This window comes from Gymnoscopelus braueri (assembly GCF_963280865.1).
Source record: "Gymnoscopelus braueri genome assembly, chromosome: 8".
NCBI classification, from domain to species: Eukaryota; Metazoa; Chordata; class Actinopteri; order Myctophiformes; family Myctophidae; genus Gymnoscopelus; species Gymnoscopelus braueri.
This window is the reverse complement of record NC_137609.1, coordinates 7,322,091-7,339,934: the sequence shown is the minus strand read 5'-3', so window position 1 is coordinate 7,339,934 and position 17,844 is coordinate 7,322,091. Positions and strand designations below refer to the sequence as shown.

Here is a 17,844-nt window from a genome sequence, read left to right as displayed (position 1 = left end):
TCGGCTCCGAGGACGCTATTGTTAAATGAGTTTCGGTTTGTTTCTAGTGGGGAAGGATCGGCAGACACGTAAATCCCGCCCACTACATTTGATTGGGTAAAGCGCGGCCTGCTTCCTGATCTGAAGGCACGCCCACTTGTACGCGATATGACGAACCCCCCCGACAGATTCAAACGCAGAGCAGAATCTGTTCTTGAGAGATTATGCGCGATGTGATGCGCAGCAGCGACCGGAGCGGCCACCGGAGTCCCTACGTTAGAAATCGTCCCGCGCCACTCCGCTCATATGCTCTGGTCTCCAACCCCAGAAGACACACTGAGCACACAAAAACACAGTGGGGTCTACAACCTAACCCTAACCCTTAAACATTCAAAGCTTTTAGATCAGCTATTTTCACAATATTTAAAAAAAATCTGGGTGAAGTGGGCGGTGTGGTCACAGTGGTCATCACAGTGATGGAAGTTCACTTAAAGAAAAGTAATATTGTGGACCAACCATTGTACACACCTAATTTAAAAAAAAACATAAATGTGTTTTTTTTAAGTGCATAGTCCTATTTATAGGGCTATGCACATGTGTCATGTTTCACTAGCCAATCACAGTCCTGAATAGACTGTGATTTGCCAATCACGGTGCAGGGTTAGGGGGGTACACTGGTGGCCAATCACAGCACAGGATTGGGGGGTGCAAATATCCAAACCTCACATATAGGGGCGGTTTCACCGCCCAAAAATCACACCCAGTGTGAAGTGGGCGGTGTGGTCACAGTGATCATCACAGTGATGGAAATTCACTTAAAGAAAAGTAATATTGTGGACCAACACCCCTAACTTTAAAAAAAACATAAATGTGTTTTTTTAAGTGCATAGTCCTATTTATAGGGCTATGCACCATTAAAAAAAAAAACATAAATGTGTTTTTTTTAAGTGCATAGTCCTATTTATAGGGCTATGCACAATTGTCATGTTTCCCTAGCCAATCACAGTCCTGAATAGACTGTGATTGGCCAATCACGGTGCAGGGTTAGGGGGGTACACTGGTGGCCAATCACAGCTCAGGATTTGGGGTGCAAATATCCAAACCTCACATATAGGGACGGTTTCACCGCCCAAAAATCACACCCAGTGTGAAGTGGAAAAGTAATATTTCTGAAGTGGGTGGTGCTATTTATTAACAATAAACAATAAATAAACAATGGTTGGTCCACAATGGGTGATTCACTTAAAAAAACAACATAAATGTGTTTTTTTTAAGTGCATGGTCCTATTTATAGGGCTATGCACATGTGTCATGTGTTTCACTAGCCAATCACAGTCCTGAATAGAGTCAGCCAATAAAGTCAGCCAATCATATTACAGCTAGCATTGAATGTGTAGGGGTTAGGGGTGTACAATGGTGGCCAATCACGGTGCAGGGTTAGGGGGGTACAATGGTGGCCAGTGATTTGCATTGAATGTGTAGGGGTTAGGGGTACAATAGTGGCCAATCACAGTGCAGCAAATGTCGATGTCCAAACCTCACATATAGGGGCGGTTGCACCGCCCAAAAAAATCTGTGGGACCGAGTCAAACTAAACGCAAAGCCTCAACTCCTACAATTCCAAGTGCTTATCGGGGTGGGGGTTCTCCAGTTATGATTATTTTGGGGGGGTCACGCCCTGAAAAGGTTGAGAACCATTGCTCTGGGGGACAGAGTTGTGGAGTGTGGATACGCTGGTGTCTCCTCAGGTTACCTAAATTATTGAAACTCTTGCTACACTGTTTACAGTGGAAAGGTTTTTCACCAGTGTGGACATGCTGGTGTACCGTCACCTAACCGACTGAAAACCTTGTCATAATGTTTACAGTGGAAAGGTTTTTTCGCCGGTGTGGATACGCTGGTGTCTCCTCAGGTCACCTAACGCATTGAAACTCCCGTCACACTGTTTACAGGGGAAAGGTTTTTCTCCGGTGTGGATACGCTGGTGTACCTTCAGGCTACCTAACCGACTGAAAACCATGTCACAATGTTTACAGTGGAAAGGTTTTTCGCCGGTGTGGATACGCTGGTGTCTTTTCAGGTCACCTAACGCATTGAAACTCCTGTCACACTGTTTACAGTGGAAAGGTTTTTCTCCGGTATGGATACGCTGGTGTCTCCTCAGGTCACCTAACGCATTGAAACTCCCGTCACACTGTTTACAGTGGAAAGGTTTTTCTCCGGTATGGATACGCTGGTGTACCTTCAGGCTACCTAACCGACTGAAAACCATGTCACAATGTTTACAGTGGAAAGGTTTTTCGCCGGTGTGGATACGCTGGTGTACCTTCAGGCTGCCTAAGTGACTGAAAACCTTGTCACAATGTTTACAGTGGAAAGGTTTTTCGCCGGTGTGGATACGCTGGTGTCTCTTCAGGTCACCTAACGCATTGAAACTCCTGTCACACTGTTTACAGAGGTAAGGTCTTTCTCCGGTATGGATACGCTGGTGTACCTTCAGGCTGCCTAACTCACTGAAACACTTGTCGCATTGCTTACAGTGGAAAGGTTTTTCCCCAGTGTGGACACGCTGGTGCGTCTTTAGAACGGCTAACCGAGCAAAACTCCTGTCACAATGTTCACAGTGGAAAGGTTTTTCTCCGGTGTGGACACGCTGGTGTACCTTCAGGTTGCTTAACTGACTGAAACTCTTGGTACACTGTTTACAGTGAAAAGGTTCTTCTCCGGTGTGGACACGCTGGTGTACCTTCAGGCTACCTAACTGACTGAAACACTTGTCGCATTGCTTACAGTGGAAAGGTTTTTCCCCAGTGTGGATAGGCTGGTGCGTCTTTAGATCGGCTAACCGAGTGAAACTCCCGTCACAATGTTCACAGTGGAAAGGCTTTTCGCCGTTCTTCTGTCCTGGATAAGTCAGCTGACGTCTCAATACCTCGGATGGAGTTAAAGTCTTGGTAAGCGGTTGATTATTCGTAGACCTTGGTTCTTCTGTGTCTCCTTGCTGCTGGCTCATTGTCGGGAGCAGCAGTTCATTGTCAAAGCTGCTGCTATACATGGGATGTAAATGTGCCAAGAACCTGACTAATGATGTGTGACCTCACAATTCAGGAATGGTTACAGGGTGATTACCAGTAGAATATTAGATCTATGGATCTCTTCTGGAATGGTTCCTCTTGTAGACGGTAAACACCTGCTTGACGTCTCTCCTCATTCACACTGTGTCGTCTGCTTTTAAGCCAAGCTGATTCGATGCTTGTGTCGTCACTATGATGTCAGTCCAAATATGGAGTTCCATGGTGCCCCCCGGCAAATGCACATAATAGAGTCAAATGCACATAATATGGAGATCAACATGTCAGACAAAACATAACCCAAATGCACATATATGGAGATTTGAGCTTCAACATGCACTATTGCAGACACAACAGAAACCTCAGGGTCCCTGTCAAATGCACATACAGTCAAATGCCCCCGTGTTGTTATTTTTAAACCACTATGCGGCCCTCACACCACCGATCTGACTGATAAGCCCGGAGATCTCTGTATCTGTCCGTTCTTGTCCCTTTTATGCCCACTCTGGAACGATGTAAGTTGGAAATTCATGCCCGCCCAGTTATGCAATTTTATTTATGCACATATTGCTCATATATGGAGATCCCTGATGTCATCAGTATATGCCCATATATGGAAATGCCCCCTTTTGTGCAGAATATCCCATTTCACAACCTTTCAATGTATGAAAGGTTGTCTACAAGCTCACAATACATCACATCGTGATGCATTGTGAGCTCAGATCGGCTATTTTCAAATGGCCGAAATGTATATAGGGCTGAAGTGGTTAACGTATGTTTTGTAATAATAATCCAAATCTACAAAGTAACTAGTAACTAAAGTGTTCTAATAATTGTAGTGGAGTAAAAGTACAATATTTGCCTCTGAGATGTAGTGGAGTAGAAGTAAAAGTATTGGAAATTACCACTGCGTACCAAGGTACTTATGCCTGTCCCAAAGTGCTCCCACTGCCAAATAATGCCCTGTATTGAGTGACATTGTGACAGTCAGGGACACAAAAGAATTGGCAGACCTACAGTAATAGACCCATAATATGCATTACACTGGAGGAGGGGAACACGTTTTGAAGGGGATAAGTACCTTGGCTAAACATTGCACTATTCACATGAAGTATTGTGGTCACTGTGATGGTTTTATTTAAGCTTTGATTGGAGGGTCAGTTATTATTATGGACGTTGCTTATATAGGCTTCACACACACACAGCCAACTTGGATTCATACCAGGACAACACTGCCACCTCCTGGACTCAATTTCACTTATCCTGATGAACACCCTGGTCCTGTATGCTTGTGTAACCAGTGGTGTAAAGTAACTAAGTACATTTACTCAAGTACTGTACTTAAGTACACTTCTGAGGTATTTGTACTTTACTTGAGTATTTCCAATTTCCAATACTTTTACTTCTACTCCACTACATCTCAGAGGCAAATATTGTACTTTTACTCCACTACAATTATTTGAAAACCACTTTAGCCCTATTTTATACCTAGGCTATTTGAAAATAGTAGAAACAATTGAACATTGTAGATCTGCTATTTTCAAACATTTTAATACTTATACTTTTGGTACATTTTGAATTCCTGACTTTTACTTGCAACAGAGTAGCCTACTTCTACATTGCAGTATTGATACTTTTACTTAAGTAAAACATTTGAGTACTTTTTCCACCACTGCTTGTAACACAACAGTGTGTGCTAGTCTGGCATGTTATATCCTTCTATAAAGGATAAATATTTTACATCAGTAGGCCTACAGGCCATAGCTGAGTGGATAGAGAATCCGCCTCCAATGGGCCAGCCTGGGAAGCCAGTGGTCCTGGTTATTCCGGTTACGATTCCAGGCCTGGCCAGCAATGTATCGATGTAGTTGGGGTTTTCAACTGATTTTGACCCAGGGACCACCATCCTGACTAAGAGCAACCTGGGGACCACCACTATTGTGCGTGGTGGCTGGTGGGTCCATCATAGACCCACCCCACACAATAGTGGTGGGGTGTTCATGCACCGCAGGGAGCTGGAGAAAATAGCTATAATATCAATATAATAAAATAGTGATTTTGTTTGAATATGATGGAATATGATTAAGGATTACTGTGATTATGGTAAGCTCACATTTCATATCACACACACACACACACACACACACACACACACACCATACAGTAAGAACTCCTGTAAGTTATTAAAAATACAAATAAAAAATGTATTTTTATTTATTTTTATGCATGGCCAGGGACCACCTGCAATACCTCCGCGGACCACCAGTGGTCCGGACCACTGGTTGAAAACCCTGTTATAGGATGGGTAAATGCAGAGGATAGATTTCACATGGGCAAATAAACAGTGACAAAAAAACACCCTGAGAAGTGAGATCTATCTATCTAGAGTAAGCCTTTCTATGTTCATCTTACATTCTGGATCTTGTTTATTTGATACACTTATTTGTTTTAGTTAGCTCTTGCTCCGATTTGTCTCATCTGTTTATGAAAGTAGGTAGCTGATATATTGCACTTTTACCTTAGCACTAGGTATACTCTTAGTTGCTTGTTTTAGAAGAGGCTGCACTTAAGACTTCTGGTGATTAGTAGTTTTCTTGCCTACCTATGTTGAATGCACTTATTGTAAGTCGCTTTGGATAGAAGCGTCTGCTAAATGACTGTAATGTGATGTAATGTAATTCTCAAAAGTATATACAATTAAAAAATAAGATCTGAAGAAATAAGAAATAAATATACCAAAACTGCAACATTATTGATCAACGTTATAAGCCTGATTTACACTTTGTTTTATGACTGCGGTGCATGGCAAAAATAGCCTAGATCTACAAGCTCACAATGCATCGTTATGCGACACATTTTGTGTGCTTGTAGATCTGGTATTTTCGGTGGGGGAAAGATTTGAACATTTTCACCATGTAATGACATGCCCCCCAAAAAAAGAACCCAACCCATTCAGGGTTGAAACAAAAATGGTTAATAAAAATGCATGAAACAACGAGGTAGATAAGATTCTATGAAAACAAAAGACATTTTCACCATGTAATGACATGTAAAAAAAAAAAAAAAAAAGGAAAAAAAAAATGGTTAAAAATACATGAAACAACGAGGTAGATCTATGAAAGCAACATAGAAAAAAGCTTTATCCCAAAATAGCTTCAGACTGCGACTGAGCGATGGCAGCAGTGTGACAAGCAGAGCTGTGTGTGACAAAACAAGCGTCCCTCTTCCCTCGCCATGCTGTCACATCACGTACCATCAACCAGCCAACACTCTCTCTCTCTCATCCAGGAGGAGCAGGCCTGACAGAGCAGGCAGGGATGTGCTTTTCAAACAGCACCCGTCCGGCTTCACCCTGTCACCCCGAGACAGACACCCTCCTGTCACTTAAGTCAGTGGTTCCAGAACTGGGGCTCGGGACCCCCAGTGAAAATAGCCGATCTACAAGCTCACAACGTCTCGCACTGCGAGGCGTTGTGAGCTTGTAGTTCGGCTAATTTCACAATATTTATCTGTGTGGAACCGAGTCAAACTAAATGTAATGCCTACAATACAAGTGCTTGTCAGGGTGGCGGGGTCCCCAGTTTAAATTAATATTTTGGGGGGTCGCGGCCTGAAAGGTTTGGGAACCCTTGTCTTAGTTGAAAGTAGCAATAGCACAATATAGAAATACTCTGTTAAAAGTTGCCCCCCGAACACGGTGCCAATTGTGTTTGTAAATAGACGCTCGACAAAGCCGGATGCACCGCGGTGGATTCGAGCCCACAACCTCCGCGGTGGTGCATGGGCCGGCCGCTTTACCACTGCGCGATTTTTCAAGCTGCTCCCTGTTACACCCTGTCACGGTGACAGGGTGTACATACACTTCGGCCATTTAAAAATAGCAGATCTACAAGCTCACAATGTGTCGCGAAGCGACGCATTGTGAGCTTGTAGATCTGCTATTTTCAGAAGCTGTTTTATACATTTTGAACTTCTGAAATGGGACATTCTGCACAATGAGTGCTTTTACTTTTGGTACTTTAAGTACATTTTGATACCAATACTTTTGTACTTTAACTCAAGTACATTTTGAATTCCGGACTTTTACTAACAAGAGTATTCTTACTTGGCAGTATTGAAACTTTTACTCAAGTAAAGCATGTACTTTTACCACCACTGCTAAACACGTGCATGTCGTGCAGGGAATGATTATCTGATGCCCTCCGTAAAAAAAACCTAGAACACACCACTGCTGTGCTGTCACCCTGGATGACATGCAGAGGGCACAGCCACCACAGTCTGTTAGAATGCAGGACAGGGACACTCCAGGGAACTCCAGCGGAACAATTGTTCAGCTAAGAGCTTTGCTTAAATGGCACGCCAACAACACAAGCTGCTGAGGGGGAGAGGAAAAGCTTTTTGCACCCATTTGTCACATAATCGTCTCAGTCGGGTGGAAATCTCACATGTCCAAAACTGTTACTTTTTAGGATTCAAATTCAAAAGTAGCAAAAGTAGAAGATCTACAAGCTCGAAACGCGACGCTTTGCGCCGCGTTTCGAGCTTGTAGATCTGCTACTTTTGATGCTTTTTGTGTGACGCTGTAGTATTATCAAGACAAGTAGGGCGTTAATGTATGTATGTATAAAAACAGGAAAAGTTCGAATATGAAGAAGATAGGAGGTTTCTGCCCGACAGCAACGATATGTAGGCCGTTCTATGATTCAAACCGGCAGCCATCGCGTGTCAAACTGTGGTGTTTAGTGGAGGTGTTGCTCAAGGGTGTTTGCAGCTAGGGGTCAAATGAGACCTTTCTGTTTCGGTCCCTCTGAATGTCCTTATACACCGGAGGGGAGGGGGGTTCTTGTGCGATGAATTCATCCGGAAATGCTGTTGCTGTCGGGGCAGAAACCTCTTATCTCCATATTATAAAGTTTTGTGTGTTTTATTCCCCATAAATTAACGCCCTACTTGATCATACTACAGCGTCACACAAAAACATCAAAAGTAGCAGATCCACAAGCTCGAAACGCGGCGTGAATGCATGAAAAACAGTTCAACCACTTTAACCCTAATATACAGTACATCGGTATTTGATAATAGCCGATCTACAAGCCCACAACGCATCACGGTGTGACATGCTGTGAGCTTGTAGATCTGCTATTTTCAAATAATTCTTGAAAACACTTGGGAGAAAGTTTAATATTTTTGGAAACATTTTAACAGCACAAATCTTTTCAGATGGGGGTCCGCGGGCAAATACATATTAATTTGGTGGTCCTTGACATTAAATAGTTTGCGTAACCAATGTGTTTACTCTGCCTGCATCAATGCATATTGGCCGGGTCTTGTAATCCGTATGTTTGTGTGTTTGTTTGTGTTTGGTTAACAAGATACTGTAACTTGAAAACAGATGGTCGGATGTTCATGAAACTTGGAGGAAAAGATCAGTAAGCTTTCCCCGAAGAGACAATTAACGCTTTGGCTTTAAACGGTCAAAGAGTAAGGTCACCATCAAGATCAAAGGTCAATGTCAATCCGTCTGCCGAGAACGGGCAGATGGATTTTCCTGGAAACTCGGTGGGAATTATATCAGCAGGCTGCCTTTGAAGAGATGGGTACATACTGGTTTGAAAAGGTCATGTGGTATGCGCCTGGACCGCTAGGCCAGCGGGCTCCCGTCTCTCTCTATTCTCTGACATACATGATGTCCGTAGTGGTGATATCTAATGTAAGTACATGTCCGTAGTGGTGATATGTCTCTATCTATCTATATATCTATCTATCTATCTATCTATCTATCTATCTATCTATCTATCTATCTATCTATCTATCTATCTATCTATATATATATATATATACGGACATGTATGTTTATATACATAAAGTGATAGTGTAGTGTGATATGCTATGTAAGTACATAAACATACATGTCCGATTGTCCGTAGTGGTGAATACATATGTTATGTAAGTACATCAACAGCTGGACTCAAAATGGATTATGCACAGATGTTTTAAGGAGGATCTGTGACTCTGTGTCTCTCCGTGTCTCCGGTTTAAAGCCAGGTATGGGGTTTAAATAGCATGGTAAACACTCCCCCCCCCTGGAAATCGCATTGCAGGGTTTAAAGCCAGGTATGGGGTTTTGCTATTTCAAACTGAGTCAAACTGTACAGATATAAACTATAGCGCTAATGTAGAAATCTTTTTTTGCAGGTTAGCTCAATATTTTTCGTCCACCCCCCAACAGCAATTGTTTGTAGAACATTTGAAACCAGAAAACAAATGTTTCTTTGGCAATATCTAAAAAGTATGTTTCACACTGATGATTTATGTTTATGTTTAAGCCCAGAGAGTTTCCATTGTGGTCCTGTGTATTCAATTCATCAAGACATAAAAAGACATACAATACTAGACAAGAGATCATCAATACTAGGAGCATTAAAAGTATATTTACAGAAAAGCAGTGCAGGGTAATTTTTCTTTTGCAAGCTAGAAGACATGTCTATGTCCAGTTGTAAATAGCAGACAGATGCTCTTTTATGGCGGTTTTGAAGGAGGGTAGGGAGTCGTACTTTCTGATGGCTGGTGGTAGGACATTCCACATTTTGGTGGCATAATAGTAGAATGAATTCATTCTCATGTTTGTGCAGAATCTGGGGGGAATGAGATCAGTGGAGCTCCCTCTGGTGTTGTGCCCCTGGGCGTTGCTCGCTCTTTTGAAGTAGTTTTACAGGTAGCCTACATGGGCACTGCATGGTCCCCTGAGTATCTTGGCCCATTGCAAGTTGCTGTACTCTGTCCTCTACCCTGAGCCATCCCACCCTATAGCATAATGAGCAGGGGTTAGGTGAGTCCTACAGTAGGTGTGAGATTTAGTAGTAATCTGATCAGTTTGTTTTTGACAGGTCTGAAGTTTTGTATTTTAATGCCTTTGAGGTGCTATAGAGTACCTCTAGAGTACTATCTAGGTGCATGCATAGTCAAAATGACATTGGATGAGTGCTCCAACTAGTGTCCTCAGTGCATTCCTACTGACCAGCGAGGAGATCCTGCCCAAAAATCTTGTTCTGTGGTTGAATTTCTTTACTTTTGTTGCCATTTTTTCACTGGAAAGATTGTTCTCTAAAATACAACCCAGGCAGGTTATTTCTTCTTTCCTTGTGATATAACATCGTCACCCACTCTGATCGTAAAGTCTGTGGCCTTACTGAGTTAGATTTTGGACCCAAAAAGAATGGATTCCGTTGTACCCAGGTGTAATGACAGTTTGTTATCAGCGAGCCAGGTGCAGATTTTACCGAGCTCAGAGGTATAAGGGCTTTTTCAAACCTGCGATTCGTCCTTGTCCGAGACCGGAAGTGCCGAGTCATCCGCAAACAAGAACAAATTGCAGTCACATGCTGATGTCACGTCGTTAACGTAAATTAGGAACAGTAGAGGCCCTAGAATGCTTCATTGAGGAACGCCACAGCTCACTGGGAGGGGAGAGGGCTGGGTTCCGTTCACATCCACCACCTGTTCTCTCCCCTCCAGATAGGATTTCATCCAGTTCACTGATGCACTATCAAGACCGATTGCCTTCAACTTCACCAATCAGTATATAGAGTGATTACAGTATATCACACAGAGAAATCAGGTGTACAGGAATGTACCTTAAAGGGTTAGTTCAGCCCCAAAATGACTTTTTTTCTATCGATTAGTCACCCCATGGAGACCGGCAACACATTGATGTTGAGTCACAGTCACAACAACTTCTAGTTTTAAGTGTGTCTTATTCCAAGTATATTTTATCACTAATCATCATTTGCTCAAAACAAAAGATACTCTGTTAAATCTCTCTCTATGTCTTTTCCCTCACAAACTTCCTCTGACTGATGCAATTTCCCTCCATAAACTGTAGCTCCACCTCCTGGTCAAAACAATACAAGTGTGGCCCGGGCCGCAGCGTGGCGGTCCGGGCACCCTAGGCTGCAATGCCATCCTGACAGCGTGGTCGCGGGTTCGAGTCCCGATCCCGATGACCTTTTCTGCGTGTCACTCCCCATCTCTCTCCCGATTTCCTGTCAGTTTCCTGTCAGTCTACTGTCCTATCAATAAAGGCATAAAAGCCCCAAAATAGTAATAATATAAAAAAAAGTATGTACCTTAAGTGGCCAACAGCGAATGTTGTACCTTAAAATTAGGTAACTATCCACAGTTGTCACCACAAGGGTCATTTAAGTACCCTGTACCAATTCACAGGGTACCTTTATGACAAATGTACGTTTCGGGTACAGAAAGGATGACTCTGTGTGTAGAGTCTCACCTGTTCACATCTCTCTTGTGTCTCACCTGTACGTCATGGCGGTGCGCTCGGCCTCGCAGTCGACCAGGGACAGGCCACACTCTCTCAGGTAGAGCTCCAGCCTCCGGCGCTCCACCAGCAGGTGAGCCGCCTCCAGGATCTGGGCTTTCAGGGCCTCCGACTCGCTCTTCTGCCCGGCGGCATGGCTCCTGTTGCCGCGGGACAAGGAGGAGGTGCTGCTGCTCTTTACCACCGCGCTGGTGGCGGACGACTTGGCGGCGGGCTTCTTGCTGATGCCGTACAGATCGTCCATCGAGTACTTCCCTCCCTTTCCCCCCCCTCCGCCGCCGCCTCCGGAGCGACCGGCGAACATCGTTCGTTACTGGAAATGTGACTCAAAAATCTCAAATAAGAAAAAGAGGTTGTGCGTCAATGGGTTTTCTCGGTGGAGTGCTACACTGTAGACCCAAAAGCCAGTATACCAGTATACTTATCAAAAACAGGAATTGAAAAACCCCAAAAAGATAGCACAACATCCCAATGGAGGACAACGTACTCACATTTCCACTTTTTTTTATTGGCTCAAACCAATGAACGAACGCTCTCAAATCAAACCTTTTCTCTTGTTTGATTGTTCCTCTCTCTCTGCCTTTTTTTGTTCACCTTTTTCGAACTACATGTAGGCCTATGTCATCACCAATGCCAGGAACATCCCCAGGTTACGAGTGATGTCGCACGCAGGGGACAGAAATGTCGGAGAGAGGTATTTTTAAATTTAAATCACCTACAAAGTTGTGATTCGTCTTATTTGAAAGCTTAATCTAAACCAAACCAAACCGGAGCCGGTCTATCCAAAGTGAGCAGCGTTGCCCAGACACCCAAAACCAAAACCAAAAAAAAATAAAATAAATCCAGCTGGAACAACACACCGATAAGGATGGCTTCTCTGATGAAAAATGAAGAGAGAGAAAGCAATCTGCATCTCTCTCCGTCTTTATCTCTGAAAAGGAGGGAACTGAGAGGGATTTGTGGCTGAAGCTATACCACAGCTTATATTTGCCCAGATTAAGAGACAAGCCCGGATGAAGAATCTGTGGAGTCATGTGGTGGCTATTATCGTCCGGACACCCAGTCCAGTGAAGGTTGTGGGAGATTGACGATATGACCTTTTAATGAGGCATTTAAGTGGCGGCGGTCCTCTTTCACTAACATTGAGAATGTTGATGAATTGATCTGAATGTGACTATGGACAAGGACCCTGCATGAGGGAGATGTTATCATAAATTATCATAAGGCTTGGGTGTATCACCCGTGGCCATTAGTATGAGGGATGGAGAGGTGGATGCAGGGACCAGTTGACGTCTGCCACCATGCTTTTGTTAAAGCCGGTGCTCAGCGTTACTGTCAGGTGCTTGGTGTAATATTCTTGCTATACGTGTGCTGCTGTGTACAATTGTGTTTTAAAGAAAACCATTATGATTACCTGTCCATCTTTTAAAGCAGGACCGGACAAGGAAGGAAATATAATGTGCATGCAGTGGTGGAAAAAGTACTCGAATGTTTTACTTAAGTAAAAGTATCAATACTGCAATGTAGAAGTACTCTGTTAAAAGTGAAAGTCCAGGATTAAAAATGTACTTGAGTAAAAGTACAAAAGTATTGGTATCAAAATGTACTCAAAAGTAAAAGTACTAAAGTATTGGTATCAAAATGTACTCAAAAGTAAAAGTACTAAAATGTTTGAAAATAGCCTAGGTATAATAGGGCTAAAGTGGTTAATGTATGTTTCATAATAGTAGAAGTAAAAGTAGCGGAAATTGGAAATACTCAACTAAAGTATAAATACCTCAAAATTGTACTTAAGTGCAGTACTTAAGTAAATGTATTTAGTTACTTTCCACCACTGTGTGCATGGTATCAAAGGATACCAAAGTATAGTACAAGACTAAAACCAGAGCTTCCTAAACCTTTCATCACATGACCCAAACGATACATTTGGTGCCTCCCCAGAGAGAGATAATATAATACCCAAGGAGGAAACCTTAGAGCTGTGGTGGAGTCCTGGCGTGCCCTTTGTGTTTGCTACTATCATTTTACAGAACAAAGAGTCTATTAAAAAAAACAATCTTCAAAGACAATGAGTTGACATTTTGTGAGAACATTGAGAGTTTAGGCCAATCACACTACTCGTCTATACCCCTTAATTTATCCTCATAAAACACATTTTATTGGTTACATTTGAGTAACCAAATGAGTTATCAGTTAGTTAGCAGCTAGTCATTTTAGTTAACCACTTTCAACATGGCGATGTATTTTGTCTCCCTGCTCTTCTATTGAGACATTTAGATCGTGTCAAAGGTCATGCAGGAAACACTACCCTGACCCTTCCTCTTAGCCTTGCCTACCTGTTGTCAATTATTTGTACGAGCTCTTGTTTTATTGGATGTTGTTTATTTGATACACTTATCTATTTTAGCTCTTGCTCATTTGATTTTCCTATTTGTCTCATCTGTTTAAGAAAGTAGGTAGCTGATATATTGCACTTTTACCTTGGCACTAGTAGGTATACTCTTAGTTGCTTGTTTTAGAAAACTTAAGACTTCTGGTGATTAGTAGTTTTCTTGCCTACCTATGTTGAAAGCCGCTTTGGATAAAAGCGTCTGCTAAATGACTGTGATGTAATGCAATATAATGTAATGTAATGTAATGTAATGTAATGTAATGTAATGTAATGTCTCACCTACACAGGATTTGAGCCGGCAGGCTCTATTAGCTCAATGGTAAAAAGAAATGCAGCACATGCAGGAATCTGGGTAGAAGAGGAAAGTTACATAACACTGGTGCTGATAGCTAACCACCATCGGTTTCAGTTCCAATCAATGTCCTCAAAGGCACGATGAAAGCCAAGACGTGATGTTTTGAAATCAATAACTATTGACTATTGCTTTTGGTTCAGTGTGGTTTGGCCGGTCAACCCGAAGGTTATAAATGAGAGCTATGCAGCAAAGCAAGCCCTCAATGACTTGATGATGAATGAGCACAAAGATTATCAGTCTAGAAAACAAAAGCTTCTCTCAAACTCATTGACTGTCCAAGAAGATCCATTCAGTTTTGTCTGCAGCACTGAATAACGACCGGAAACAGCCGGTCTATAAGCTCACGACACACCGCCATGCGACATGTCGTATGGCATAATACGGATGTTGTAGATCTGCTATTTTCGGTGCAGCGCGACACCGGCAACTGGAGTAAATCAGGCTTTTAAGTCCTGTTCTGTTCCCATGACTTTTCTCTTCTCCCAGCTGTCGAGGCAAAGAGCCTGCAGGGTCTATTTCGGGGCTGTTGGTACCCTGGGCCCTTCAATGCACTGGCTTTTAGGAACACAGATCTGACTTGATCTGATCTGGGGATTAAGTTTGTGTAATCTCTCTTCCGATAGACCACGTTCACCCTGGCAGCTGGCTGGCTGGCTGGCCGGCTAACATCTTTATGAATAACAAGTCCATATGTGTTTTTATTTCCCCCCACATATCGTCTCTGTCGGCAAGAAACCTCTTATCTCCATATTCTAAATGTTTGTGTTTTCTTTGTAAATTAACGCCCGGCCGCACAAAAAAAGCGCAAAAGCATATCGATTATACTACACACACACACAAGCATCGTGAGTAGCAGATCCACAAGCTCGAAACTTGAGCTTGTAGATCTCCTACTTTTGAATTTGAATCCTAAAAAGTAACAGTTTTGGACATGTGAGGTTTCCACCCGACAGAGACGATATGTTTTTCTACATTTAAAAAATGTGATGCGTTTCTCAGCGCTGCCTGGCATGGTGACGGATATGTGTCAGTGGAACAAGCTAAGTAGGCTAAAACACTCATGTGTTTATCTCTCTCTGCCCATCATGTAGTGAGGGAGAGAGACAGAGAGACAGTGAGACAGTGAGACAGAGACAGAGAGAGAGAGATATCCCTGTATGATCCCTGGGCTGGGTACCAAGCTGTCCTAGAACAGTAATGTTTGTATCTATCACTGTTACATAAACATGGAAAGGCCTTTTAGCCGGTGTACACTTATATACATTTGTGACTGATTTTGAATAGAGCTGAATTAGGGCAATATTAACGCGACTCGCGTCGCTAAGTAATGGAGCACTGACATTTCCGCTATTAACTGCAAACAAATACACTTTTTTGATTGATTGAATACTTTATTAACAGTTTGCAAAAAAATGCACAGATGGTACAGTTTCATACAAAAGGATGCTAAAAGGATAAACCTAAGAAAGCACTATGGCTTGTTTCTATTGGGGTCCTGTGTATTCAATTCATAGAAACATTTAAGGACAAACAATATTATAATATGCAAAAACATCATAAAAAAGAGTTATAGTTGACGCAAAATGATGTGATAGCCGAAATAAAACAGAATTGGGATCGTTGTGGTGAGTAAGAGCAATAGTATTAGTATAGTTCCCGGATGGACTCAGTCATCTTTCAGATTTCAGTTGCACAATACTACATTTATTTCACATACATGCCGATGTAAGCTCTGACATTTAAGAGAAATGTAGACTGGTATTACCGGATTGCCACAGTAAATGGTAAATGGTGCATTTATATAGCGCTTTTATCCAAAGTGCTTTACCTAGATTGTGCATTACATTCACCCATTCACACACACATTCATACACCGATGGAGGAGGAAACCATGCAAGGCACCAGCCTGCTCATCGGGAGCAATTAGGGGTTCAGCGTCTTGCTCAAGGACACTTCGACACTAACTCTGGGGGAGCCCGGGATCAAACTGGGAACCTTGCGGTTGCCAACCGGCAGCTCTACCGGCCACTCTACCCCTGAGCCACTGCCGTCCATTATGTACAGTGGCTTTAACACATTTTAGACACTAAAAAGAAACACTTAGCCTGGAGTACGGCGGATCACATTCGTTCAATCTTTTGCTTCGATTAGCCTACGATTAATGAACGATTATTTGTTTTAATTGTGAAAATAGCAGACCTCAAAGCTCACAATGCGTCGCATTGTGAGCTTGTAGATCTGCTATTTTCACTATTTTAGTACACCACCATTGTACAGTACAACGAAATATAATAAATCGATTAATGTGTAACCACATAAAAATGATAAAATATTGAATATCTTAATCCGCCTGAAGAAGTGAATGAAAGTGTTCTTATGAAACAACGTTACTTTAAAATAACAGATGAAAATAGATATACTGTAAGTAGCATGTTTTTGTTGTTTTTTTGCAGTTTTTGTTACATACACATACGTGTGTGTGTGTGTGTGTGTGTGTGTGTGTGTGTGTGTGGCGCGCGCGCGCACGGGGGGGGGGGGGGGGTGAAAGAGAGAGAGAGAGAGAGTAAGTAAATAAATGAGTGACTCCTCCTATCATTAAATATTCCTCAAAAGCCAAAAGATCAAAAAAAGCCAAAAGATCATGTAGTCTCCTCAGTCATGTACAGAGGAGACTGACCAATGTACAGTAGTGTACGGTCCGTTGGTCATACATTGGTCACAGAACGCTTGAGGTGCTTGGGTGCTGTGTCAGTGTGCATGATTCCTTCTTATAAATGTGGGGAGGGGGGAGAATGAGAAAAAAAAATCTGTCAAATTTCTATATATAGTATCTATGTCATCAATGTGTTTATTCCTCTGTGTGTTAAGAAGCAATGTGCAGCAGTTGTATCTGGTTTGACCGTAATGTAATCTTATTCTGATCAGTGTTTGGATGTATGTATTGAGCTTTTTGTGCAGATCCAAATTAGATTATTAAAATGTGAGCGTGTGCATGCGCACACTATTCCTCTGGTTATGCTGTGGGCCTGGTCAGTTTCTTCATAACGCATTAAAATGACTCTTAAGTCCCAAAACTCTATTTAACATCCCGTTATTGACTGCATTAATAAACAATAATTGCAGGATACATTTATTTTAAGTGCCATTTTTTTTGCTGCCTGACAAACTGCTTAAGAGGCTTAATTTACCACAAACTACTACAGTGTATAAGAACACCCAAAGTGTAGCCTACTAACAAATCACTAAAATAAAGAGTGTTTAGGGGCAAGTTATGGGGGTCAAATTTGTAACTTAAACATGAAGTGTGGCCATCTAACACATAGGGAGGTTAACAGTTATCAGGGTTAGCATTAGTCTTTTAGGAAAAAAGAAATTGAAATAATGTTAACCGACGCTTACATTACTAATGTATATTTGCAATTGTTAATACTTCACTATGTACATACATCAGGTCTGTTCTGACAGCTTTGATTTCAAGTCCCCCATTCCTTTGTAGATTAAGAGGAATGTATGCAACAATGGAAATACTTCCTGCAAAATTGGCAGTTTAGAGAGAAATTATGCTCAAAAGGTGATTTATTTAAACATTTTATTAAACAAAATTATTACAAGTACAGTAAATGACAAAACACCTTTGTAGAAAAACAACATACAGCCTTTTAAAAGTGCAAAAATATTGCGTGTGAACCTTCACTTCAATTTCCATCTACTC

The 17,844-nt window shown here is 42.1% G+C and overlaps 1 protein-coding gene across 1 annotated transcript in view; it reads right to left on the bottom strand.

Moving 5' to 3' along the window:
• The window catches only part of LOC308089832 (voltage-gated potassium channel subunit beta-2), a gene marked incomplete at both ends in the record, with an annotated part of 99,233 nt that extends 87,544 nt beyond the window's left edge, over nucleotides 1-11,689 (bottom strand). The window contains one exon of the mRNA XM_080434762.1: nucleotides 11,364-11,689. Within this exon, the coding sequence (XP_080290888.1) occupies nucleotides 11,364-11,689 (326 nt within the window). The remainder of the gene's footprint in view (nucleotides 1-11,363) is intronic.
• Nucleotides 11,690-17,844: the final 6,155 nt, after the last annotated feature.